This window comes from Hirundo rustica, chromosome Z (genome assembly GCF_015227805.2).
Source record: "Hirundo rustica isolate bHirRus1 chromosome Z, bHirRus1.pri.v3, whole genome shotgun sequence".
In the NCBI taxonomy this organism is placed as follows: domain Eukaryota; kingdom Metazoa; phylum Chordata; class Aves; order Passeriformes; family Hirundinidae; genus Hirundo; species Hirundo rustica.
This window is the reverse complement of record NC_053488.1, coordinates 21,749,074-21,776,893: the sequence shown is the minus strand read 5'-3', so window position 1 is coordinate 21,776,893 and position 27,820 is coordinate 21,749,074. Positions and strand designations below refer to the sequence as shown.

The window sequence follows — 27,820 nt, the reverse complement described above, 5'->3', positions numbered from 1 at the left end:
TGGGGTGGTTTTGGGCAGGGGAACTCAGACCATTTATGGAGAAGAATGATGTTGGAGATGCTGGGAGCAGTGGGCCTGTGTAGCCTGGGGAAGGGAAGGTGAAGCAGGATGTTGAGGAGTATCATGACAATCTCACACTTCTTGATGGGTAGGGAGAAGAAGGAGGAGTGTTTTTTGTAAGCACCAAGGGACAGAGCAGCAGACCACAGCCCAGTTTGGAGTCAGCCAGTCAGGCATTGAGAATTGTCTTGTCCCCATGTCAAACAGTGCAACAGGAATAGGAGACGGGAAAAAGTCCTGTCTTTGAGATGCTCAGCCCTGACCTGCAGAGCATCTGTACCTGAGATAGCTGGTTCCATGCCCCCTGGATGGCATTAAGTTGAGATCTGGGTCAGGCTACAATATTCTATAGCTCTGATCCTAAATCCATTTTGGTAACTACAAACATGACGCGCTTCTTCTTTTCTTTCTTTCTTTCTTTCTTTCTTTCTTTCTTTCTTTCTTTCTTTCTTTCTTTCTTTCTTTCTTTCTTTCTTTCTTTCTTTCTTTCTTTCTTTCTTTCTTTCTTTCTTTCTTTCTTTCTGTCTAGAACTTAAATGTTGAAATAGTATAAAACTTTTCTGGAGTTTTTCCCATTTAAAGATAGAACTTGTTTTTGTGTCATTTTTGTTTTGTCCCCTTTTGAGCCAAAGTCACCCAAACAGATGCTTCACTACAGATTCTCTACCACGGAATTGGCCTCTTCTATCAACTTGAGTCAATTTTATTTATTCACCTTCTGCTTGCACAGCACTGCGGTCGCCAAGTCTTCCTGTGTTTGCTCATGACTTGTGCTGGATGTAATTCGTTAGGCTTAATTGAGCTGCCAGAGGAGAAGGGCAGTGCAAGAGTGGATGGATGGAAATCTTGGCATCAGCTGCTTGATTGCCAAACCCAGCAGAACTGGTCTTGCTCCAGCAGAGCCCCTGGACAAGGCAGGTCTGTCCAAAGCAGGCAAGCAAAGAACTTTTCTTACATGAGAAGAACTTCCTGTGTTCCTCGAACCTGGGGCAAAGTGGTGAAATACTTTAGAACTTTACTGCCTCTTATTCATTATTTACTAATATTATTGTTTTATTACTTATTACCTGTTAACTTTTAGGAGAGGAAGTAATTTTGCCTTGTGTTGCTAGCTTTTCAGAAAGCAGAGTTGAGGAGCTTGTGGCTTGTGGCAGGAGAGATTTCTTGAGCTCTAGGATTTCAGATCCTTCCAGCCTGGCATGGGCTGGTTCTTTCATTGCTTCATCTCCTTATTCCCTGCAAGATGCAGGACTCCACACAGGACCTGGGTCTTTTTGTACCGACCTTGAACTGCTGCTGGGTTATGGTGACGGGAAAACTGCTCATTCCCTCCAAGAGAGGAAATCTTTATTTGGGGCGAGCCCTGAGGCTGTCACTTCTGATTGCTGTGTTATAGCAGAAGTCTGATGGAGGCAATCACTGCCACTGGTGGATTTGCGCTGCGTGGTGGTTTGCGCTGCGGCCTGACTGTCAGCAGCGGGAGGGTGTTCGAACCTCTGCTGCTTGGAGGCAGGTCAGGGATGGAGGAAGTGAAGTATTAAGAGGTCTCTGGGCTGAGGTGTGCAGCTCAAGCTGGAAGTAGTATGACTGTGCCCTCAGCCACTCTCTTGGGGAGCTCAGGCCCCTCTTATTACACTTGAAGTCAGTGAACTGTTGTGTGAGGGGCACAGCTCTGCCTCTGTTTCCCCTAGAGCTAGCAGAGCTTAGTATCAATTAGCAGCTTAATTTGTAATTAATAACTTGCTGTCTCTTTTCTAAATGGCTTGCGGAGGGGGCTGACACAGGCGGCTCGCACAGGCTGCAGCCTGCTGTCATCAACTGTCGAGGAGCATCCTGGGATTTGGGGGGTGGGTTTGGATGTGGATGGTGTTAGAAAGCAGAGAATCAGCCCTGGCTGGGGTTTGGGATGCAGGCTGTCCTGGAGATGAGTCTGGGACCTCAGAACGAGTCTGGGACCTCAGAACACTAATGCTTTTCTGCATTTGCCTCTGTGAGTGCTGGCTGATATTCCTGGGGCAAATGTTGATCACTGAGCAAGGGTCAGTCCAGGCACTTCCACCCTTGCAATCCTTCTGTGACAGCCACCTCAGCAGTGCCGGGGGCTGCCTCTGTGTCTGGCAGGTGCTGCGAGGAGCTGGCAGGGCCATCGCTTCCCTCTGAAAGTGGGAGCTCCTCCAGCAGCACAGGCTGCTTGTGTCCCAGTCCAGCGCGGGATCTTCCTTTCTGGGGCTGACATGTGTCATTTTCCTTGCAGGTCTTTGTGGGTTTCCCTTCCAGTCCGTATGGATTGTTGCTTTGCTGGCCATACCATCCTGTGATGGTGTGGGGGGACTCCAGCCTTCGCACAGGTCCCTGCTGTGCAGAAACTGGAGCTGCCTTGCCAAAGGTGGCAGTGAGTGAAGAGACGGCAGAGAGAAAATTGACTCAGGGCCCCCCAGCAGGGATGAACTTGCACTTCCTCATAACCCGGGGAGATAAGCTAGCTTTAGCTGTGTAGTATGTTGCTCTGCAAGTAGTACTCCCGGTACTGTCCTAAAAGGAAGAGCTGGATGTAATGGTGATGATCCTGTTTCTTCCCAATCCCCATTCTGCTCTATACCTCTCTGGCATGCCTGCTTCATCTAAGTTGTCAGAGGACTCCTGCTTTGTGTCTTGCTCCCAGCCCTTGCACCATCTGTCCCTCTCACTTTTCTTGGAGCCTGTACTCATTTTAGGGCAGAAGTGCTGTCTTCCTTTTTCTTTAGTAATCATTCCTGAATGACCAGTTGCTGTTTCGTTGGCTGAGAAATCAAAAAAAGTGTCTTGTGTACTAGGAGAGGAAAAAAAAAACCTTCTATGCTTCACCGGGCAGAGATGGCACAAAAAATGCCAAGTGGATGTGTGCAGCGGTGGGAACCACTGGAAAATGATGGCAGGATGTCAGCACTGGGGGATGCTCTGCATGTCCCAGGGGGAGTGGGACACACGATGTCTGAGGGCTAGATGTTCTCATGTCACTCCAACCTCGCTTTCCCTGTGTGAGTGGTGTAACTGGGTTTGAGTTGTTTGTGGTTTTCCATTTCAAGGCTTTTCAGCTCCCAGCCAGTTGAGCCAAGTGTTCTCTTAGCATTTGAAGCTCTCTGGGCAGGGAGAAATTTGCATCTGAGTTGTTTGGCATTCATTTGCTGTCCAGTGGGTCTCCTGTCTGGAAAGGCCTGCAGTGGGTCAGAAGCTGAGTTAATTTGCACTGGAAGGCAGGCATACTTTGTTTTGCATGCTGGTTTCTTGCAGAAACCCCATTTGAGGTATTTGTTCTCTTATTGAAGCCATGTTAGGAGCCATGACAGCCTCCCTGCAAGGCTGGAAAAGAGACAGCTAGCCTGAAAGGTGCAAATTAAACCTGTGCTCAGATAAAAACTGCTATCACACTGTTAATGTGGGCCTTTCTTCAGAGTTTTGAGGCTTTTTGCTTTCAGCTGAGGAAGAAATACTTACTGAGAGTCCTGTGGGAAGTAAAGCGGGCTCCAGAGTTCAGTTTGCAGTTACATTGGATGAAACACTTAGAAAATTCAGGGGGAAAGTGCCAGAGGGTCTTTAATTCTCATTTGGATCAGCTCATGAAATGATCAGACAGGGCAGGCATTTTGGTGCAGCTTGCCTATGAGCAAGGAGACTGGGGAAGAGCAGCTGTGTGGGGCTGCTGAGAATGGGGGATGTGGACACTGTTCAAACACAGGAGGTGTTTGGTTTGAAACTTGATTATCCAAAAACTTTGTTCTTCCCTGCCCAGGTGCCAGAGCTGGGACCTGTGTGGGTCATCTCCTATGTCTCTCCAGGAATATGTCCTTCAAGGGTCGCTCCAGAGCCAACTTCCAGCTCCCCAGCAGTGTGTGTTTGCATCCCAGGTGGTTGTCACCACTGAGAGCCCGAGGACAATGGGTGCAGCCAGAAGGGTTCCAACGGGCTGGGGTGGAGACACCCCAAAAGCATGTGTGTGGGGAAGGCAGATCCAGCTGCAAGTCTGGAGGGAATTAAAACCAGGAGAGGCCATAAAACTCTTTGCTGTTAAGAGGCTCTCAGTGACTTGTTACAACTCTGTGTGTTGGAGATGCTGTTTGCACAGTCCCCAACCCATCCCAGCCTGGGGGTGCTCCTGAGGCCACAAATACACCTCTTTCATGTCCTGCAGCAACACTGTCAGGGCTTTGACAGGTAGAAAGTGACCCCTACTGAGTGTATCGATAGCACTTGAGCTTTCCTTCGTCTCCTCTTGCACCCTGAGCAGCCCAGGGAGAAATCTGGGAGAGACACCCATCAGTGATGCCAGGGCTGTGCCATCTGTGGAGGGTCTGGTGCCAGTGGAGAGCCAGCTGTGAGCTGCAAAGGGTTAAAGAGACGTTGACAGTAAACAGAAAGAGAGGACAAAGCAAGTCTGCTGTAATTATGTAGCATTTATTATTAATACTCTGGAATTGCTGGAAGCAGGCTCTGTAATGTGAATACTGATACAGAGGTTCAGAAGACAATTTAGCTCATCTGTCTGTTTATTAGTTCCCCCAGCTCCGGCAGGCAGTGAACTAAAGCCTTGTTTGCCACTGCCTTGTTGCAGTCCCTCCCTCTGCCCCTGAATTCTTTGCTGTTACTATAAAGAAACCTGGTTTTGTTCATCCCCTGGCTGCAGCAATGTGTGGCATGATTTGGGATAGCCAAGCAAGGCTTTAATCCTTGACCGGAGCCTGCCTGTTTGCCAGGCATGGCCCAAAGCGTGGCCCTGCGCTGGGCAGAGCCATTGCCTCTCTGAGAGCAGCACAGCCACAGCCGTCCCAGCTCCCGGGGCTCAGGGCTGCACATCCTTGGGGCAGCAGCAAGCACATGGCACGGGCTGCTGCAGGATCATCATGGGGGTGTAATGAAGGGAGGGGGCAGAAGAGCTCTAGGAAGCTGCCTGGGAAGTAATTGGGAAGCTGTCTAGGAAATAATTAAAGGCTGCTGGGGTGGAGAGAGCGAGAAGAAGTTAAACCATCTGTCAGGGGTTGCAACAAGTTTCCTTTTCCTTCTGTGGCTTGGTAGGATTTGTCATTCTCACTTCTGTCCAAATTTCTGAGCTTCAGCCTGGGTTTTTTCTGCATATCCTGGGCATATAGGACATCCATTCCTTTATGTATTATACAGTAGTTTAAAGAGGATTAAGACAATAGCTAATCTAAATGATGAATGATGTAGATTGCTCAGCCTCTGAGCCACCTTGGCTTTTCTTGCACACAGATTAGTCAGCTCAGTAGCTAAATATTGGGGCAAACAGCATGAATCCATACACATAAGCCTCTCTGGCTTGAATAGGATAGAAGGACTTTGAAATGGGCTGCGACACGGCTCTGTGTCTTGTCACAGCGTCTGTGGCCGCCTCGCTGACACAACGGATGGGGAAGGAGGCTCGGTGGTGGCTGCTGCACAGCCCAGGTGGCCGAGGAAATACAGCATCCAGTGCTGCTCGGTCGATGCTGCTATCAGATATGGATGGTGGCAGGAGAGGGAAGGGATCGATGCTGCTCACCTCCCTGCTGCTGGAGCCGGCTGTGTGCTGCCTGGGCCAGGGGAGCCTGGTGCGGTCTCCGAGAGAGCAGCCTCGGAGACAGAGGGATAACACGGGCTGGTGGGCTTTTACTTGCACGAAACGGCTGGTGTGGCCGGCACCTAGCCTCTGTCCCAGCGTCAGTGCCAGGAGGGGTCTGGCCACCCCCAGGGAGTGTAACCTGTAGGAGAGAGCTTGTACTAGCACTGGACTGACAGCAGGTTTTTCTTAAGCTCTGAGGCAGAAGGATTAAAATCTTTTATTTATATGTCTGGTCGAGTCTGTCAGGGTTGTGTCAAATATTTTTGACAACCAAAAATGCCACTTGCTTCAGCTTAATGAAAAATGATTTTTATTTTCTCCCCCCTCCCAGGAACTAAAGGAGTGGTAGTTTCAATTGCAGACCCAAAAGTTCCTCGGGGGGGGGGAAAAAAAAACAAACCAAAAAACAGAAAAAAACAACACATCACAAAACAAAACCTAAAAGCTGATTGTTGTGAGAGTTGGCCGTTAAGAGAGGCTCTGGGCTGATGTTTTGGGTCTGTGTAAAATGAGGGTCTGGAGAGCATTCAATCATATGGTATCTCCTTTTATGAAGCTTTCTGGGCATATTATTCTAATGACGTTTAATGGCACTGATTTCTTCATCTTAACCAAGTGGGTCTTTTCCCAGTCCCACATCATTTTAATTTGTTCTCCTTCTGAGAAGTATGGGAGCTGGGACTGGCTTGGCTTGGCACAGAAAAAGAGCTGTGTTGATGGTTGTCTTATCCCTCCTGATGAGGATGCATCTGGCTGTCTAAGGCTAAGGGTTGTGTGGAGGCAAAGATTGCATTAGGACCAGGAGACCTGTTCTCAAGTTTTCTCTGCTCCTCTGCAAGTAGTTAGTTTTCTGTTGTTTAATAGCGAGCAGTGTGGACATTATGGTTTGGCCAACACAGTGTGTCTATCCCGGGGTCCTGTAGCTAAGTAAGCCCTGCCTCCTCCTTCCCAGGCTGAAAAGCCTTAGTGTGCTTGGAATGCCCTGATGCAGAAGATGCTTTGTTCCCCTTCCCCTGTGCCTCCTGTTGTCTCACTACTCCCTTTCTCTGAGGATCAGAACTGTGTGTGGTGACCAAGTGACACTCACATCGTGGATTTGTACAGTGACAACATGGTCTGGTTTGGGGCAGAGGAGTGCTGGACCCCATGGCATAGGTCAGTTACACCTCAGGACATGGGTACAAGCCCCACTCAGGAACGCAGGGTGAATCTGTGTCTGGATTTTACCTGCTCTCCTCACTGAGTGAGATCTGGGTTAAGATTCAGTCTAGGTCACGGCTGACTGTGGAGAAGCTCTGGGTGCCACAGCTGGAATTGTACACTGATCCCTTTAGCCATCTGGGTGGTGTGGGCAGAGACACAGATAGTGCAGGCTTGGGGAAAAAGACATGTGTCTCCCCCACCGTCTTTCCCCTTCCTTCCAGAGTTTCAGGCAGGGCTTACTTTGCCTATGCCCTCCTCTTTGGGCACAGATCTCCCTTCTCCATAACCTAGCTCAGTGCTTGGCAAGAGAGACCCTTTCTTGGGTGCCAGCTGGGAGGAGGGTAGGGCAGTGGGACAAGCTGACAAACACTCACAGCTCATCCCGAGCTGTTTGTCTGTGCATCCTGACTCAGGATCAAGCTGTCACAGCCCCATTCCCTGCCTTGTGTTGCTTCCCCTGGGAGTTGTCAGGAGGCTGCTGGAGCCATGCGGTAACACGGGTCTCGGGGAGGCAAGCAAGGTCAGATGTCTGCTCAGAAATGAGATTGGCAATGATGCCACCAGTGCTGACAAATGGCCTGTCATTAATCTCTGACTCATGGCAGCAAAGAGGGCAGCAGTGGAAGAAACCCATGAGGTCACTGTCAGCCTCTCTCCCTTGGGACCTGCACACAACTTCCACCCTAAACCTTTCTCTGTAGGGTGGGCTCATCCCCTGGCGTGGGAGGGGGTTCTTTTCCTACACACCTGCCCTGAGTTTTTGTGTTTGTATGCGAGTGCATGGCACAACTCCAGTCGAACTGCAGTCAAGCCCCTAAGCATCTGGGAACTGGCACAATCATACAGTCGCTGTGGGAACTGTCTTGCTCTGGCTCAGCACTGGTGCAAGCAGGATGAAGGTTGAAACAAGGCTGGTGTTATCAGTGTGTTGCAATACCGTTGTGAGACACGAGGTGCTGTGCTGCTGGGTGATGCTGCAGGGAGCCGCTTGGATGCTCAAACCCTGGCTGTGCTCCCTCATGCTGGGGCATTGCCAGGGCTGGGTCTGCAGGCTGCTCAGCCCTCTTGCAGAGCAGCCTTCCCTTCTCTCTTGCTCTTTGAGTCTCTTCTCATGCTTTTTATAGAAAAGGGGGTCTTTCTTCAGTTGCAAAATACTCCTTTGAGGTTATAGCCAAACAGGACTTTCTGTGGTGGTGGATGCTGGTGGAGATGCTGCACTTTCTGCTCAGTCATGCTGGTGAGCTGCACAGGACTGAGCTGCCTTTTAGGGCAGCTGTTGGTCCTACAAGTACAACTTTTGTGTATGTTCATGCAAGAGGTGACTTTCTCCTTTGAATTATTTGGGGGATGTTTCAGTCTCTTCTAGGATGTAAGGAGACATGGTTATTCCACCTCGACTCACTCCAGGTGCTTGAACCTCTCAGCTTGCACTGGGGAGTGGATGGGCAGCAGCAGGCAGAGGCTGCAGTTTGGGATTGGGACTTCTGTGCCTGGAAGGGCAGGAGAGAGGGGTGCATTGATGGGAATGAGGAGGTGGTGATTTTGGAGAGTGAGGGCTGCCACCACCCCAGGCTGCTGCGGTAGTGGCACAGCCTGAGCTGTGCCTCCAGGACCTTCCCTCTCTGCCCTGCTGAGCCACGATTTAATTTTTCACTTTTCTTCCGTCCCCTTTTAACTGGAAGGAGTCCTAAATAAAGTTGCTGTCACTTTTATTTATGGGCACAGAGGAAGACACGGACAAAAAGCCTGTGTGCTCCTGACAGCTACAAAGCATCCGGCTGTTTTTCCTCACTCGCCTTGGCAAGGCAATCGATCTGGGCACAGGCAAACACCCTCCCCGGGTGCATCGGGCTCCTACATGCCCCTTCTCAGGGCACTCCATGAGGATGGATGGGAACGAGCTCTGCATCCTGGGTCCTGGCTCTCGGCTGTTGCAAAGCCAGGCTTGTCTGGCAACACCTGTCCTAAAATCCTGGACCCCTGAAAATACAGATGCACAAACACGACTGCCTTAAGAATCCATCACAGGCTTCTTGTCTCCATCTTGATTGGTTCCAGTGAGGTCAACTTTTTTTAATAACTCCTGGACTTCGGCAGGGAAAACTATTTCCTTCAGGAAATAATATAATTAAGGCTGCCTGACACTTCTGATTATAAGCCCCTGTCTTCAGTTGCTTGAAACTACGCCAGCCTTTAACCATTTGGACTGAAACTTCACATGTCTCTGCCTCCGGCAGAATTTTTTTGGAAAATTTTAGCAAAGATAGTTTTAAGCTGCTCACAGAACAGGGTTAGGGGAAAAAAAAAAAAGGCATTCATTTATCCACAGTTAAAAATAAAATTATTAAAAAAAAAAAAAAAATCTTGCAGTTGCGCTGAAGAAATTCCGGTATCTTTGTGCTGTGAGACTGGGCCTGAGAGTTTTGGGGAAGGTTTTGAGCCAGGCATCAGGGTTCTGCTTGTTGCTGACGCCACAAAAATCCACCTTCCCCATGCCACGTTGCGAGGCTCTGAATCACACAGCTGTGTGCGTGTATTACCCACAGCATGTGCGGGGAGCTTCTTGCAGCAGGAACTGCTCTGCCTCGAGCACACAGCACTGCAAAACCTGTGCCCCCCTGCTCGCGTGTGGGATCCCTTGCTGCTGGGAAATGCTGGGCTCCTTCTGTTGTTGCAAGTAAAATTCATGGATCCCTGATCAGCATAGCCCCAGCTTGTGTTGGGGAAAAAATTTTGGCAAATGCTCTGTGTTTGGATTTTTTTCTTTTATTATTTTAAATAAAGCACGTGGTTCAGTTATCCATTAGCCCTTGCTGTGCCATGGAAATTCATCATATGGGACATGCAGCATGCCATGAGTGCTGGGCTTCCTCCAGCGTTTTGCAAGGACCAGTTCAAAAAGTTAGTGCTTTTGCAAGCGGGTTTCTCTTAAGTTAGCTTTTTGCTACAAAAATGCCCAAAGCAGGAGTATTTCTGTGGGGCAGTCCAGACAGGCCCTGTAAAATAGATGTCACATTGATGAAGTGCCCTGACCATGGCATTGCTGAGACCTCAAGTCCTGGTAATGCAGGGCGAGGTCAGCAGTGATGCAAGCCCTCCTGCACGGACCTGACCCAGGACCTGTTCCTGCTCTTCGCTGATGACATTTGCTCCTTATGTGAGCCCACCTGAGCTGTGATCAACGCTGTTCCTTGATTACAGGGAAGCACAGCTCACAGATCTTCCCTCTGGCTCAGCAGTAATTCATGTCCCAAATCAGGTCCTTCAGCTGGTGACCTGTTTTGGACATGCTGAGTTCCTCCAAAATCCAGTTTGACCTCAATTTGAAGCCCCTAAAAAGCAAGTTATGCTTTTTGGAAAGAAGGACTGCTGGACCTGTGGCAGGGCTGGCTTATCTGGCTCAGCACAGGGCACAAAGTTGGCAGGGAATGTCATTCCTTTCTACAGGTTTCAGAGATGGCTCTCAGAAGAGGCACCGGGTTTTTGCACTTTGTACCCATAATAATGCACTCCCTCCCTGAGGGTACTCAGTGCTAAGCCCAGTCTCTCTTCTCAGGTCCCTGCCAAGCTAGAATTAGAGCCCAGGAGGGTCTCTGGCAGGTAATGATAAATAAGCCTCATCTCTTGCTGTAGCCTTTCCTGTTCTGCTTCATCTGTGGGTATGGGTAGGGAAAAAATTCAACGCCCACAATCAAAAAGTTTCCAAAAAATAGCTGAAGAGTTACATTGGCATTGCAGAGTGAGAGGAGGCTTGGTGGGGAGCTGCCTTCTCCCCTCCTTGCCAGTCACTCCTCAGCTCTGGGGTGCCTGGCAGAGCAGCTTTTGAGTGATGGAGCATTGTGGGTGCTGTGCTTGGGGCAGCTGGAGTTAAATTTCTTGGTGGCTGACACCTGACAAGTGTGATAAATTGCGGCTCACTCTGGCTGCCGGCATGACAAACAGTCTGCTTCCATCCTTGTAAACTGGGAAAATTTTGTAATTATTTCCAAGCACTTTGCAAATGAGGGTTTTGCCATCAGGCGCTCAGTGTCGTTTCAGGGGGTGGTCATTTACGCATTTAGGTTTTGTAGGCAGGCGGGAGGTAGATGCGGGGTTGTAGTTGGGTTTTTGCAGCATCCTCCCATTGGCTCGTCCAAGCTTTGCATGAGGTCCTGGGAGGAACTCTGGCAAAGCTCATCAGCTGAGGGTTGGGTGCTAATTAAAGCCTGTGGTGTTCCAGGCTTGGAGTCACTGTCACCCTTGGGAAAGAATCTCTGCAGGAGAGTGAATCCCAGACTTTCCTCTTGCTGGTGGGTTTTGGCTATTTTTCATTTCTAATAATACAGAGCAATAAGTTGTTTTTTTTTTTTCCTCTTCAAAGCATTTGAAAAGAAGTGTGGGAAGCAACACAACCTCAGCCACAAGAGCTGGATAATGAGCACAGATCTCAACTGATAATTTGTTTGTCTAACACAACAAGTGTATTTCCTGCTTTAAGGGAGGGCACCACTGGTTACACTAATGCCTCTGACTCCATCTCACCAGGCAGCATGTCAGATGTAGCACAGAAAGTCCTCCGCCCATTTCCAGCCCTTGGTGTCTGTGCTGCAAAGCCATACAGGCATGCTTTCCTCCTCACACTCCTGGGTTCAGTGGGACTGGCCTCTCCCTGCACCGTTTAACACGTGTGTGAGGCTTTTCAGGATTAGGGCTCAGGCAGCACAAGACCTCATGGGTGAATGAATGCCTTGGTGCTGGGCTGAGAGAGTGGTGCTGCCGTGCTGTTCTGTCTGGGGAGCATTGCTTCCTGTCTTTAAAGAAGATCAGAGATGCCCCAAGCTGCAGGGGTCTTTTTTCCCCTCTCCCATTTCATGTCTCTGAATCGAAATAATTAAGCAAATACGTGCTTTGGGGCTGGACTGTGACGCTCTTGTGGGAGGGCTTTTATTGTAACTAGGTTCGTGTTTGCACTGGTTACCCCCAGCTGTCAGGGCTGGGAAACAGATGCCCCCCACCGCCTCAGTCGCTTGCTAACAACCTGAAGAAATGGCAAACCTTCACCTGGTAACCTGACATGTTGTCTGTTCTGGTTTTTTTTAAGAAAATCCCAGATTTGAGCAGCGACAGTTGGACAAACTGCCAGAAGTATCCCCCAGACGTTTATGAGAAATTGGGGACGCCCCAAGGACTCTGGACTGGTGGAGAGGTAAGAGATGGGTTAAAAACCTTGCTCACCCAGCTTGTCCTGAGTCAGTGTGCTTTGTGGGGGTGCAGGACACGTGTTTTCTGGTGAGGATGGTGGTGTTTATTGAAGTGTGACAAAACACTGCTCCTGGCTCTGGTGTGTGAGCGGCCTTTTAGCTGCTGTGCAAAGAGAGCAGATGTGGAGAGTGGTTATTTAGGATATGGAGGTGCGGCAAGTATGGACAAATAGCCTGGAAAATGCCCGTGTTATGGTCTGCCCATGGACAACTTCTCCATAAAGAGCTCTTGAAAGAGCACTTGAAAGCCCTTTGGGCAGCTCAGAGGTACATAGTCCAACCACAGCTGCAGAGGTCCTGTGCTGTGGCTGAACCACTCTGGAGCAGGTAAGTGTCACCCAGCCCAGCTTTGTGGTGGAAGGTGAGGTACCACCTCTTGCACACAAGCACAACTTGGAGCTCTCATCTGTGCTGGGTGGTTTTTTTTTTTCTTTGCTCTCCTGCCCTGGCAGGCTGCAGCATCAGGGATGAGGCGCACGGGCTTTGCTTGTAAGGGAATGCATCCCCTAAGGAGACCACCACCACCAGCAGCCACAGGAAAGAGTGGTTGCCCCACGTCTGAGGCCTGTTGCCTGTGTGCTCGGTATGGGGCCGTGGTAACACCGTGCTGTTTGAGGAGGAGTTTGGGATCATGTTCTTTTAGCCGTGGTGGAGTGGGGAAGGAGGCTGGAGATGGAGCTGCCCCACCTGGGGATGCAGACCCTGCAGAGCTGTGCTGGGGAAGCCTGATGCTTGCTGGTGCTGCACCTGGGAAAGGAAAACTATGAATTAAAATTTAACTGGTCTCTAAATGCCAGACAAGGACGTCTTAAGTGGGAATTGTCACTGTTTGGCTAGTGCAGCCTCTTACTTAGCTAAAACTGCATGGCTTTAATTACGTTGATCCTAGAAAGCAATAGCTTACACTGAAGAGGACAAACTGTTGACCAAAATAGCATGAATGAAGAATTTTCCCTGTGCAGCTTCTCTGCCCTCTGCCTCTGCATCATGCTTCCCAGAGTTGTTTTGCAGCCCCTTTAACCCAGGAAAAGCAGAGCCCTTTATCCTTTGAGCCACAAGCAAGGACAGAAACGCTCCCTGTGTGCACGCTTGATTGTTTGCCCCGGAGTTAAAAGGTCAAGGAACCCAGGGGTGGGCAACACCTGATGGAGCCACACTGGGGAGTGGGCCGGGACGTGGGCATGCAGAGATGCTCTACGGCAGCAAAAGCCTGCCCGTGGTGTTGCTCCTTGATGGTATCCCAGGAGCAGCATAGAATGAGGACTCCTTCCCTCCCCATCCTCGAGGTAGATCAGCCCACCCACGGGACTCCTTGCAGCTCTGCAAATAGAGCAGCTCGAGCAGGGTACGTCGCTAATAATACCAATTACTGCTACATGCTGGCTACAAGGTACACTGGCAGTAATGGGATCCTGGGGGGATGAAATGAAAGCGACATAATATGGTGAGATAAATTAGCGTTGTAAAATTAGCCGTGGGTCTAGTCAGAGATCTGACAAATGTGTCACAGCTTTGGTACAAGCTCTGGGCACTGCTGAATTGGATTTAGTGGCCCAGAGCAGACCAGATGGGAGCAAGGGAGAAAAGAGTTTGAAGGGTCTACATACACATGTGCTACCAGTTAATGCTGCTTGTTTCTTCCTTGGATTTGTGGAATTATACATCCCCTGATGTCTGCTTGTGCGTGGCAGCGAAGGAGTAAGAGCCCAGCCCAGATGATGTGCTGCTAGAGGAGCTTGAGCCTGGCAGAGAGGTGGGAAGGGGGTTGGAGAAGCTTCAGCAGGCTGGTACTCCTGCCAGCACTGGTGCATCAGCTGCCGATCCCTGCCCTGCATCACTGGCTTCCTCTCCTGGGTTTGCTCCCAAAGGATTTTATGGGATGTATGGCAGGCATTTGCACAAGTTTTAGCTCTGTAGGAAAGGTCGAAAGCTGTTTTCTCCTTCCTGTGGTGCAGGCTGACCTGTTTTCCCACAGCTGGATGGGCTCTGGGTCAGAAGGATGTCTGGAGCAGGGCATCCCACAGCCCAGGGACTTCTTCCTATTGGCCGAGGGTGTACAGCCAACTCTTTCCCATCCAGATGCATACTTTAATCTTCACCCTCTGAGGCAAAAGGTGGAAGCCAGGAAATGGGGTTTTGTGCCTCATGGAGGCAGGCAATGGGTGTGGTCAGTTCCAGTGGGATCCACTTCCTGGTGGCTCGATGGGACAGTCTCCACTACAGGGATATGAGCACTCCTGCCCATGAGAGGACGACAGCCTCTCATGGATTTGTAAATGCAGGATAATTGCATGTTTAATGGCTGATATATTATGTAGGATCTGGGAAGAGGCAGGCACGATTTAGGTTTGGTTTGATAAGGCATGTTACGTGACTCACTATAATAAAAAAGGGAAAGAAAAGTTCTGAATATGCGTTGTAGTGCCCTGCAGTGGAGCTGAGGAGGGGCAGAGAGGTGGCAAAGTGATCGGCGAGGCCTCTCCCAAGTCATGCCATGATGGTGCAGGGGGGATGGTGGGTACATGGCAGACCTGTCTGCAGAGGGAACCAACCTGTCACATCCCTGGGGATGAGTTTGTAGAGGTCAGGTTACTGCAGTTCTGCAGCAGCACCAGCTTGAGAAGCAAATCCCAGGGGATTGTCTCAGCACTGCCTGGAGAATCCCCAGACAGCTGAGCCAATTTGTGTGCTCAGTCTGTGCAGAGAGAGGCGTAAGGAGACAAGCCGCACTTTGTGGGAGGTCAGCCTGGCCACTGCCACCGGTCCCTGCGTGCTGCCCTCCTGCTGGAAACAGGGCACGAGGTGCAGTGGTAACACACTTCAGGTGTATCGCACCCCAGCCAGCCCCAGGGCTGGGCTGTCCTGGCAAAACCAATGGGGTGAGGGGCTGCAGCAGTGGAGGGAGCCCCTTCCCTCAACTTTCCTGCTGGAGAAGCAGTGTTGTGGGACCGCAGCAGGACATTGAGCCAGCGGTTGGAGTGCCGGTAGCAGCGTAAATAGAAATACAACTTCGCAGCTTCTTGTGTGGCTATGATATATCTTGTTTATATTGACTTTCTTAAACCTCTAAAATACATTGTAGATTGATCTACAAATCTGCAAAAAGTATCTTTTTTATTATTTTTTTTAAGCCTAAAGCAATTTTCTGCCTGCTCCTTGCGGTTAGCTCTGAGTAGACACATGTTCTGTTGTCCTATTTGAGGCTGGCATGCTGCCACAGTGGTAGGAAGTTTAGCAATACTTGAGCTGGATCGATTCAAGCCCATTATCTGTGCTGCCTGGGACTTGGTGGTGAAGGGGAGGAAAGTATTCTCCCCAAACACATCAAAGCCCTGTGATAAGGACACAGTTAAGCTCTATTTATAGATGGACAGATGTCTTGCCAAAGCTCTGCTGCTGTCACTTCATTGTGCAGTTTTGGAGTTCTTAGCAGTGTTTGGTTCCATGGCTGAGGTGTGTCCCCTCTAGGCACAGCCCCAAGCAGTACAGCTTCTAGGTGGTCTTTGTCATTTTTCCAAGAAGGGACCTGATGTTTAGATAGTAAGAATGGAGTGGCTGAGAGGGCTTTCCTTGAAGCTGGTGACTATGATAAGGTCAACAGTCCCTCATCTTATTCTTGCATCTGCATAGACCTACAGAGCCCCTGTAGCTCCAGAGCAGAGCTGCCATGGATGTTACACCAGAACAGTGTGGCTGTTAAGCTAAGGGTACGTAGCTTAAGCGTGGGCATCCTCTGTCCCCGAGGATACCTGGCTCTCAGCTGTGCCACCTTCCCAGCAAAGACATTTTTTTCTACTGTTCACTCTAAACCTCCCAAGCACCAATGTGTAGCCACTGACATGTCCCGTCTCATGAATTTTCCTTCTTTATCAAAAGCTATCAGGGATATTTGAATCAGGACCAGTCATGTAAGCCACATATTTGGAGTTGTTCCCCAGGCCAAGTAGCTTCAGGTCTTGCAGTGTATATGCACATGTATGTTACATGAGTGTTTGATTTTTGAGGGGCTAGTGGAAAGGGTGAGGTGAAATGGGTTACCTAATCCAGATTCCACTCCTGGTGTGAAAGAGTGCTGATGCTCATTTGACAGAGTTGCCCTTCATTTCTTTCTATACATTGCTCTGTCACAGTAGTCATGAATTTGGGAATGGGAGAAGGGCAAAGGCTTCATTCTGCTTAGCCTTGAGTGTTGTTGTTAAAGGTTCTATGCTGGTTTTCTCTTGGTTCTGACCCTATATAAAGGAGGGAAAAACTTCTCCCAGCATCTAGTGGGATCAGATGCGCCCACTGTCACTTACCTTCTTGCTGTGGGATGCTGTGAAGAGCCTGGCTTGGTGTCGTCAACAGCTTCCCTAGATATTTGAGTGGCCCTGGCCGAATTTCCTTTAGTTAATTAAAACTGGGACTTCCCTTGGGGCTCCCAAGACTACGGGCAATGTCTTGATGTGTTTCAAGTGCTGTGTGACATGCTGGCTGTGCCTCTGCTCCCAGCCTGCCCAGCCTGCTGTTGATCCCTTTTCTGCCTGGGCAGCCGACTGCCAGGACTGGCACATAGCAGGTGTTCCTATAGCCAAGCCCAGCACCAAACCACAGCAATGAGCTGGAGAATTTCACAATAAGTGCTCCTTTTTAGGCCTCAGTGAACTATGGCCCCAGTAGGGAAGTTGTCATATATGGGCAGGTTTGGGGACCAGGACCTGACTTCTTTAATTTATTTAATACATCATCTTGATCCAAGTGCAGGGTAGGTGCATGATGGATCCTGGCTGCTTGCCATTCCCAAGGCTGGGAGAAAGGAGGTTTCTCTTCCCTGGGGTGTCCATAATGTGTTTGCCTGCACGGCTCCTGCAGAGCCCTCCAAGCACCCTTTGGTTTTCGTCTGTCTCCAGGGTGCCACTCAGCTCTGCTCGTGTATTCGTCTGATGAGTGGGCAAGACAGGAAGCAAATACCTTTGTTACAAAACCACATATGGGCTTTCAGTGGGTGATGACATTTCCCCAAGCTATCTGTCTAGTGAATACACTTTCCCTCCTGCTTGTTTATATTCACCGGAGTGTTACTTAGCTGCTCAGGTGAGCCATAGACGTCAAGAAAGATGTCAGTTTCAGGAGAAGGCTTTAGTGCAAGTCTTCCTGCTGTTCCATGTGGTGGATGGTGGATGACGCCCCAATGTGCCAGGAACCATGGAGAAGGAATGGGGGACTCTGCTGGGTCTGGCATAGGAGCCATGGTTAGAGTGGCTGCAGCAGTGCTGGAGGTGACGTTTTACAGCTGGCCCAGGATGCTGATCTACGACCAGGTGCGACCAAGGTGGTAATTCAGCAGATGACAGGTCTGATGGAGGCAAGTCGTGTATTTCAGTTCAAAGAAGTAACCATCAGCAAGAAGGGCTGAACTCCTCTAAAGCCTTTCCAGAGGGTGTCATGGATGCTGTGGGTCTCGTGGCTCCTGGAGGGCCTTGGTGGTGGGTACCTGGTTCTCTGCACAGTAAAGCTGGAATCCGTGGGGCCACAAACATGAGATGTATTTGCCTGGGGTGGGAGCTACTCCCCAGAATCCTGGCTCTGAGGCATGGGGAACTATTGTCAGGAGGGCATATATATGTAAACTGGGCACCTGCTGCACCAGATGGAAGGGAAAAGTGCAGACCTACCTCCTTGTAGTCCTCCTTAATGCCGAGGGAGAGTGTCTGGAGGTGGGGATCTACTGGAGGAGCTGTTCAGCTGAGATGCACATGGGCAAGATCTAGGTGGGAAGAGGAGCGAGGGGCTCAGCTGCACACACCTGGATCCCTTCCATGGCCATGGCACTCGAGGTGTTTTGTGCTCAGCACCAGTGGGGTTGTTCAGAGAGGAGGTAGACAGCAGCACTGATTGCACTCTTTAGCAATGTTTAATGTATTATTTCCCCCTTTAAGATTATTTAAGCTCTGGATAGCTCCAGGAAGCCTGGACTGAGGCCCATGTCTCCAGGGCAATTTACAGCACTCACCAGTTCCTCAGCACTCATTACAGCCCCCAATGAGGACAGCTCAGCGCTGCCCTTCAGTAAGATCACATATTACTGGCTCTTTTTTCTTCCTCTTGCCCCAAATCTTTGCACTTTACATCTAAAAGGAGGGGCATGCAGGTGGGGAACAGCACAATTTATGGATCAAAGATTTATATGCTGCTGTGATGCTGTGTTTTTTTCCCACAGTGACACTTTATTGCCACAAATTACCAAACAGGCAAGGTTATGCAAGTGACAGCAGGCAGAGCTGTAAAGGACAGGAACAAATGGCAGCAGGAGAAGTACCCAGAGGAGAGGGGGAGGTCTGGCAGAAATAAAGAAGGCGGGACAAGCATCAAAAATCAGTTTGCCTTACAGTGGGATATGTGGGTGAAACCTGGGAATCAGTATGCTATCTCTGGTACATGGGGATGGGAGAGCAGCTGGTGGTCTGGGTTGGGATTCTGGAAATCCTTTGTTTTTAACTTTCTTTTTCTCCCCTTCTCTCTTAAATTGCTAGGTCTTTCCCTTCTGCAGGCTGCTGCTTTTTTGGGGAATGTGTGTGGTTTTTGTTGGGTTGTTTGGTGGTTGGATTTTTTGTTGGGTTGTTTATTGTGGGGTTTTTTTGTTTGTTTTGTTTTTGTTGTTCATTTGTTTGTTTGTTTTGGTGTTTTTTTCTGTAGAAATGGCAGGTTTTCACGTCTTGATTTTTTTTTTTTCCCCCCTGTCTTCAGGGTGGTGTCAGCAGGGAGAAGTAGGGGTTCCTGGGAGGTGGTGGCGTTCAGAGGGTTATTAAGAAGTGTTTTGTTGTGCAAATGGTTGCTGTATTTTCTTACTTTGTAGTTGTGGAGAGTGCAAATATCCCTGTCCTGCCCTTTTCGGGAGGGGCAGGATGGTCACCTATCTCCATCTGTATTAATGCATTCAATATCCCTGATGGTGTGTGGGGGACAAGCACCAGCCTTTGGGCAGAGGACTGTCTGAGACATTCTTTGGCTTTGGCTGAGCGGCTCTGTCTGCGTCCACTCACCCAAGTTAGATCAGCTTAACTTCAAACAAATGTAAGAACTGAGAGGCTGGAGTTTGGCAGAGGTATTAAGGGTGCCTTTGAGCTGGTGATGCTACTCAAAGCTGCCGGGAGCTGTCACTCTATTATTCTTGCAACAAAACACTACTGGAGGAGCTGAGAGCCTCAAAGGCTCTGGAGCCACAGCCAAAATTGCATTTAACTTGCAGAAATATGCTACAGCCGTGGGGCTCACCACACCAGCCCCAGGGAGAGTCAACACTGACATGTGCCCCCCTTGCTGGCAGCACAGAGGGGATTCAGGGGCACCTTTGCACCACAATGGACCATTACACAGGGCAATTTGACTTTGTCTGTTCCCGTGCTTGTAAAAGATAATTTCCCTTGAATCCCGATGCTATAAGCCAGGTATTTAATCTTGCTTGAAGGGAGCATGTCTGAAGCATGCAGGGCATCACAAACAATAGTAAGCAATCAATAGGCTAAATCCTGAGGTCTCTTACCCAGACTTTGCTGGAGTAAAGGTTGACAAAGTGCTGATTAGTTACTCCAGACTTCAGCCCTGAGCTGAGGGTAGAAGTGATTGACTGATTTATTGATGATGCATTTCACTATGAATCTAGGCTGTCTGTTAGTCACAAAAGCTCATTTAAGCATAAATCGTGGTCTGCCATGAGCAGATAGCTTCTCCTGCTGCAGAGCTGGGCAGCAAGGTTTTAGATGAATGGCTTACTTGGCAAAAAATAGTTTGGGATCAACGCAAATATCTTGAGTTTCTGTGTTGTGCTTGGCAAATAGCTTCACAGAAGAAAGTGAAAGCCCATTTGCAAAAAAGATGAAGAGTTGGATTCTGACATGATGTTTAGATCTCCTTTCCAACTGGATTTAGGTTTTCTTCCCAAATCAAAAAGCCAGACGGGTTTCAGAAGATTCCTCTGAAACACTTTTTCCTTGCCCTCTAAAGCCCTTTTTCCTTATCCTCTGTTTCTGGTTTCTGCAGCAAAACCAGCGACACACAGCACTTCTAAAACCTGAGGCTGACACTCTGTGAACCCACACCTCATTTATTTTTAGTTGGCCCAGCATTATGAGGGCTCAGGCTCTGGCAGGCATTCATTTGGTGCTGCTAAGCTGTGGTCTGGGATGTGTGAGGCTGCTGGATTTGCTGCCCTGATGGGGGACAGGGCTTATCCTGCCTTGATTGAACCTTGGAAGGTTTGGAAGTGGGATACAGCAGCCAAGAACACCTCAGACCCAGTGTGAGGCTAGGCAGAGCTGCTTCCGCTGCAAAGGACTGTGCAAGCCCTTTGGAGTTGTGTAAGGTGTCACCTTCACACCAAACTCTCAGCAGCTGGGAGGTGGCTTGCTTTCTCCCCTGTTCTCAAATTGCCACCCTTATTTTGATTCCTCAAACTGAATAATTTCTTACTATATTTCTTACTATGGAATAAAACCATGCTACTCTATCACCTCCACAGCTGTTTTCCTTCCTCATAATGTTGCTTTTTCTTTGCTTTGAGCCTGGCTGCTGCTGGCTGCATTGCTGTGGCTCCCAGGGCCTGTGCACACTGTGGCAGCACGAGGGTGCATCCGTGGTGGATGCTGTAGGAAACCTCTCAGACGGATTTGTGCATGTGCATATGCCTCTCTCAGTATTTCCTGTTAATTAATGGACACTGGAGTCTGTCGTCTGTAGCAGCACTCACTGGCGGGTGATAAATTGTTTGTATGACAAGATGGCAGTGAAAGCCGGGCGAGCTGCGGCTGTCAGCGCTGGGTTTGGGAGCCAGGGGTGAACGTCAGTCAATAACTGGATGGGAAGAGGGATGGTGAAAAGCTCAACAGCTGATTGCAAGATCCCTGAGGAATCCTGCCTGCTTGTGCTGGAGGAACCCTTGCTGTGGGCTCCAGCAGAAGGGGAGCAGTGCTGCATCAGAGCCCAGGATTAACTGGCACACCTCAGCCCTGTTGATGCTTTTTTGGTGTGGGGGGAGGAGGAGGAATGATCTTATGCCATCCCTACTCCACAGGGATGGATGCTGGCTAGAGCTTGTAAGGATACACTTGGAGGAGCCTCTCCTGATGCACACTGAGGGTTTTGCTGCTTCTCATACCACAGAAAAGGCACTGTGCCAGGGCCTGAGATCTCTTCTCCTGCAGTGCTACGGCTTCCAGCAAGCCCTGCTCAGTAGCTGGAGTGACCTGCAATGCTGCCAGCACCAGAAATCCCTGACATGCTTTACCTGCTGGTGCCAGTTTGCTAACCGTGGCACAAGGTTTGGCTAGGCATCTCTTTGGTGACCTCGACGGGCAGCCTTCATGGCAGCAACTGTGTCTACCCCGCCAGTTACTGGGTTTAAACCACCAGCAGTGGTGGTTGAAGTGCTGTGTTGCAGAGCTTACAGGGGCTCATGGATGTGCTGGAGTGTGGGGCTGGATGTGATGGAACTGGGCTCCTGGTGCTTGCAGTATTCTCAGACTGGTCAGTTTTGGTTCTGAGCCCGAACTGAGCCCACACTGCAAGCCCGGCGTAGGAGACTCGTCCTAGGGAAACAGCGCTGGCACCAGAGTCCAGCCTCCTGGGGAGCAGGCGTGGGCTGACATTGCTTCTTGCTGCATTCCCAGTGGGACTGGTTGCTGCTGCAGCCCTCTGCGTGCTGTGTGCTGTAAATCCATCTCCATTCTGGCTGGCGTGCTGAAGCTGGGGTTTAATCACCCGTTGTGCTCATTGGGACTCCAGCAGCCAGAGCAGGGATCCCACTTGGGAGGACAGTGTGGGATCTGTGCTGCCCTGCGACCTGTTGTGCTTCCCACGGTGCAGGGGGGCAGTCTACATTTACTGGGAAAAGGAATTATCTGCTTCCCCAAGTGGGGAAAATAATAAAATAATTTAAAAAGTGCCTTCTACTAGGTCATGAGCCATTACCTCGAGGGGCCCTTCATCAGCTGATGAATTCTACTTAATAAAATAAATACTGAGAGAAAATGTAATTGGATTTCATTTATTACCCAGTTCCGCCTAGCAGCCCCAGATTATACAAAAGCAATTAGAGAAAGCTCTCCATTAATAGCTATCTTCAAGCCGCCCAATGGGTTCATTCCATCAAACCTTCTGGCTTGTGTAATTTCCTTTCTTGGAGCTCGCTCCTGGCTGGGGGAGGATGTGGGGTGCCCAGCACCATTGCCAGCAGCCTGTAAACAAAAGCAGCCCTGTCTCTAACATTTGCACAGGCATCATCTTCCCATGCATGTGGCTCAGCCAAAGGGTATCCTAGCTTAGGGCAGGAAGCCAGAGCACCTGGGCAGTTTGGCTGCAGACTAGGGCTTGGTTGTGCCTTCCCTGGGACGAGAGCATCCTTCCTCCGCTTGGCATTGCCACGCGGTGAATCTGTGCTGCTCGGCACTGGGTGGGTGTGCAGAGTCCCACGGGGGCATCGGGTATAATGCTGTGCACCTGAGGCCTGGCTGGTTCTCTGATGCTAATTTTTCCTGTAATGCCAGCAGGTTGCAACCCAGCTTCTTCCTCTGGCACCTTGCAGGGACACACAATACAACACTTCCGCTTCCTTGGTTTTTTTGCTAGGAGCACAGGGAAGGCCTGGTAAAGCTTTGCTAAGGCTGGGTGGAGAAGATGACTCATACAATCTCCCTGAAAGACTTAGGGCAACACAGGGAAGCATGTTGGAGGACACTCACAGGGCACGGACCGATGTCTGGCACCTGTTGTCACTGAGGACAATGGCAGGTTAATCTACAGCAGAGGCTTAATCTCATATCTCTTTTCATGATCCCTGTTTACAATGGTGGATAAGAAAAGACAATTACAGTGAAGAAGGTGACTGGGGGGAGAGATGCTGAACGGTCCTGGAGGATGGTTAGCGAGGAGTGGTCCGTGGTGGAAATAGAAGGGGATGTGCACATCCTTTGTGTGTGTAGCATGTGTGTGTACAGCCCTCTCCCTCACTCTTCCAGGGCTTGAAGCCCTGGAGAAAAATTGTCTGGCCATGCTGCCTGCTTTTGGACCAATCTCATTTATGAAGGGACTGCATTGTTGTTCCACCACAGCAGATGCAGGGCTGGAGGGAGAGAAGGGATTTTAAAGGTTGGTCACCTTGCAGTGTGGAGGAGGAGGGAAGGCTTTAAGGGCAAAAGAGGTTCTTAGCTTCTGCCTGGGGTTTACATTCTCCTTTCATCCCAGCTGCCAGTCTGGGCATAAGCTAGCACCCTTTCTCAGCTCAGACAACCAGATCTGTTCCAGCTGATGCTTTGATGGAGCCAGAGTGGCTCATCAGGGATATACCAGCACCCATCATGCTTGGAAACCTGCACTTGGCTCAGGCATCTTTGGCCACCCCTACTGTAAATGCACTCTCACCCCCACTGCCTCCTGCTGTCCCCCTTTCCTGGCTCGCTTTTTGTCCCCTCCCTTTCATGCCGTAACAGCCCTGGTACAAGGTTGGGGTGAGAGTAACAGCACAGCCAGGAAAGAGCTGATGTTTAGTTTCAGACAAGAAACAACATAAGGTGTAATGCAACCAGAAAGGTGAGGGCAGATGGAGAGGGCCAGCAAGGCTGTGTGGCTCTTCATCTTCATTACAAGGCTGATGTCTGTGGTCTTGCTTCCGTGCTGTTTGCCAGCAAGGGAGGGATGGCCAGCGAGCAGAGATGTGCAGGGAGAGCTTTGCGTACAAGAGGCGAGACTGGTCCCACTGGATGGTGAGAAAAACAAAAGGGGAGTTACTGGGGGAAGTGAGCATGGGAGTAGCGGGGTGCATGAGGGTGATGTGATGGAAGACCCAAAAGGGACAAAGAGGGATGCTGTCCTTGATGGGAGATGGCAAATGCCTTGTGAATGCAAGCTGCCTACTCATTCTGGAGAAAGGGGAAGTGGAGTGTTTGAGAACATAAGAGGGGAGTGGTTGATGCTGACAGAATTATGGAGGCGGGGAATAATCTTGGCTGGTGAGATGGAAGGGACAGCTTGCTCCGAGCAGGAAGAATTACAGCGTGAGATGGTGGAACTGTGGGTCTGAGAAGAGGGCTGAGGTGTGGAAGAAGGTGGGGACCTTTCTAGCATGGAGTGAAGGATGTGCAAAGGTCAGACACTGACTGTTGGGCTGCCACTGACCTCCTTACCAGAGCAACAGCTTGTCTTTGGCCAGAGGGTTAACCTTGGCCTCAGTTCTGAGATGACAGAGAAAAGTCCAAAAGAAGTAAATCCAGCCTCCAGTGAAGAGAGGGGGGCTGAAAACTGCTTTTTCCAAGCCACTCAACAAAAGGAGGTTTCACCACATGAAATCTTCCTTTTTTACCTCTTTTTTTTTTTTTTTTTTTTTTTTTTTTTTAACAGGGGTCTTTTATTTATACCCCCTTAACATCCCTGCTATTAAAGCAGCCTTATTAGGATGCTGCTCTTCACCAAGGAATTTTGCTATCTGAAAAGAGCATTAAAGATTCAACAAATAGCTGAGAATTGGGATTGATCCTAACCTCCCATAAATGGGAGTACCTTCCCCCATTAATCAGCCTTGGTTTTCACTTACAGGATGATGGCCTCAGTGCTACACTTCTTCAGGACTAAAAGCACGTTAAATATTTATCACAGCTGAGTATTCACTTCCCCCACTATTGCCAACTAAGATCCACTGCTTAAGCCTGCGTTGGCTTGACAGGTTGTGTAGTGAGGTGGCATGCCATTAGGAAACCTCTTGTGCCAACGCACTCTGCTCATTTGCTGTGCTAAGCACAAAGAGATGGTGGCATCTCTCATCTCAAAGCATGGTCAGCATGGGACTGTATTATAAAGTCTCTCTGCTGGCGTTTTGCACTATTAAATTGAACATGCTAGGGGTAAGATGCTTGGATCTGCTCTTCAGCAAGAGGGCTGGATCATCCATACTCCTCCGTGTCTCTTTTAACCTCAAAAATAGGATTATTGCATCCAAACTGCTCTGTAGGAGCAGCCCTCTGTCTGTGCTGAGGCTTTGCCCCATGCCAGGGTCTTCATTAGCAGTTCAGTGTGGTGCTGTTTACATTGCCTTGCCTGGAAACATTTCCCGGTTTACGACCGTGCACTCTCCTGTGCTGAGAGGATGCCGGCAGTACTTTCTGCCTTTCCTTAGCATTCTGGGAGAGAGTTTTTATTGCCTTGCGAGGCTTGAAATGATGACAGGGTGTTCAATGACCCAATTATTGGTCTATACATATGTAGATACATCCTTGCTAATTGTGCCAGGTGTGCCCGTAGCGTTTCAGAGAGCAGCTATTTTAAGAGCATCTCTGGAAGCTGCCTTTCCATTTTGCCCTCTGATCGTGGGCTGGCATTTCTTAAAAGATGGCGCTTGACTTTGAGAGTTGCTGATGAACCTCAGTGATTGGAAAAAGCATTGGCTGCTCGCTACCTGGAATGCCCTGGAGTGCTGCTGCGAGCAAACCCTGGGGCACTCTGGGAGCAGTTTATCTGCTCAGGAAAAGCTCTCTGCGATGTCGATGTTGGGTGGAGTTTTACCTCTACACTAGGGCTCAGCACAGACTTCACTTGGCCAATTCGAAGAGCTGAGATTGAGCTGTTGTTGCTCAGTTAGTGTGGGGTTTTTTGTTCTTTGTTGTTGTTTTTTTTTCTTTTTCTTTTTTTTCCCCCCTTTCCTCTTCTCTTTTTTTTCCCCCAGCTTGTTGGTTTGGCATCATCATGATGCATCTCCTTGTCTTGGCACCCACCCCCCGCCGCCCCCACCTCCAGTTTGAGCTGCTGATGTGCGCAGCCTTGCTGTAGCCGTTTACATGTACGGGCGCACAATGTGTTTCATTATCCTTGTCTCAAACTTGTTTTGCTGCTGTCACGCACCAGAAAAGTTAAACACGTCTGATCAAAGGCATGTAAACACAGCTTCAAAACAAATGCCCTCGAGTCCTGCCAAAAGCACAGAGCTGTCTCCGAGCGAATCACGTCTAGTATTCCCCTGCCTGTGCCTCCTGCTTCCCCGAGCGAGTGTGAGATGCCGCCTGATCTCCGGGAGCCTTGTGGGCTGCTGTTTGTAGCAGGGAAGGGTTGCCCACTGGTTGAACAGACCGTAGAGAGGATTTGCACCAGCGAAGCAGCTGGGAGGAGAGCAGAGCCTCAGCCTCAGAGCAGGAGGGAAAAGCTTGCTGCATCCTTGCACATGAGAGGCAGCAAATCCCAATGGTCTGCAGCTCTGGTGGGTGGAGGGAGAGCAAAGCATGGTATGATTTGGCTGGAAGTAAAGGTGCCAAGTGCACTTTTTCCAGGTCTACCCTCGTGCTCCAGCTGGTATATTATCCTGATGCAGTAGCTGTAGGACCAGAAACGCCCAAGGCTGCTGCTGCCTGTGCCGCCAGGGCATCCCTGGGTTTTGGGCTTGGCTTGAAGGAGAGTCAGCCAGTTGCATCATTTGTGGGATGAAAGGGGCCAGGCTAAAGATCTGAGGATGGTCCCAGACCAGGAGATGTTTCTGCTCTGCTGAGTTTCCAGCCCTTGGGGGACACGGAAGGGTGAGGTGAGGTAAGGTGAGGTGAGATGAGGTGAGGTGAGGTGAGGTGAGGTGAGGTGAGGTGAGGTGAGGTGAGGTGAGACCTGCACCCCTGGCTCAGGGACTCTGATGTCACTTGATTTCCCATGAGATTGATAAAAGTAGGGAATTCTCTACAGTGGCAGACAAATCAGGTTTTCATCTTACTACAGCTTTACAGAGGGCTGGATATGCATCTAAATAGGAATGGAAATCTTTGGGCTTTTGCAGCCTCTGAGGGCAGGTGTTTTCAGAAAACACTGGCTCCTTTCAAATCGGCCAAAAATGTATTCACAGGTTGGCTACCAGAGCGGCCAGCAAATTGTTTGGGAATTCATGAGCTTGTGAACTGACCCGGACTCTGCAAATGAGTTGCCCAAGGTCTTTGCCAAATGCCTTTGAATAATGGACGTGTCAGAACCAGATGGGGTTGCAAATGGCAGGTTATTAGTGCCCGATGGCTGTGCCAAGCACTGCTGCACGTGTGTGCAAGCACGCAGTATGTGCAGGGTTCGTCCCTGGAGCGAGTGGAGTGGCTGGGTTGCTGCAGTTCAGATGATCCAATGTGTCTCCTTCGAACCACCTAATTGTATTAACAGTGGAGATAAAATCCCCATCGTCCTCCGCATTGCTGCTGGACAGTAGCAGGCAGGCAGGCTGCGAAATGCCCTGCAGGCAGTGGGGACATGGTCAGAGGTTAACGATGGTGTCAGCCTTCATAAATCATCCCTAATGAGACCTGGGAAAACGTTGGGTTGCGGCTCTGAGGCATGGTATTGGCTGCGTTGTCTTCCCTTTGGGCTGTTTCTGCCGTTTGGTTTGCAGGATTATCTGTGTAAAACTCTAGTGTGGCTGAAGGCACTGGAGGCTTTCCTGTGTGGCGAGGAGTCCTGGGCTCTTCTCCTGACACAGGCCGGCTGACGTACTGCAGGATAAATACATTTCCCCCCTTTTATTTTCCCTAAGGACGAGTTCACATGTACCTAGGGTGGCAGAAATCTCGGGCTGGAGGGTGCTGCCTGTGTCCTCGTGTGGAGGTGCAGCATGCTCCTCGCTTGCTAATGCTGAGTTTGGGATTCCTCCAGGTAGAAACGGAAAAAAAGTCTGGCTGGTCCTGTGCTGCCTTTGGGCATCATTCTGGTCAGACAAAGGGCTGCAGGGACCTCTCTCAAGCTTTCC

The 27,820-nt window shown here is 49.8% G+C and overlaps 1 protein-coding gene across 5 annotated transcripts in view; it reads left to right on the top strand.

Moving 5' to 3' along the window:
• Window positions 1-27,820, top strand: part of CNTFR (ciliary neurotrophic factor receptor) — a 203,099-nt gene that overhangs the window by 41,097 nt on the left and 134,182 nt on the right. For 4 of the 5 annotated variants that reach the window (XM_040090114.2, XM_040090115.2, XM_058424077.1 and 1 more), the window contains one exon: window positions 11,937-12,041. In XM_040090114.2, coding sequence (XP_039946048.1) covers window positions 11,937-12,041 — 105 coding nt within the window. Of the gene's footprint in view, window positions 1-11,936; window positions 12,042-27,820 lie in introns of those variants that run through there. The other variant, XM_058424079.1, reaches the window with a different exon arrangement.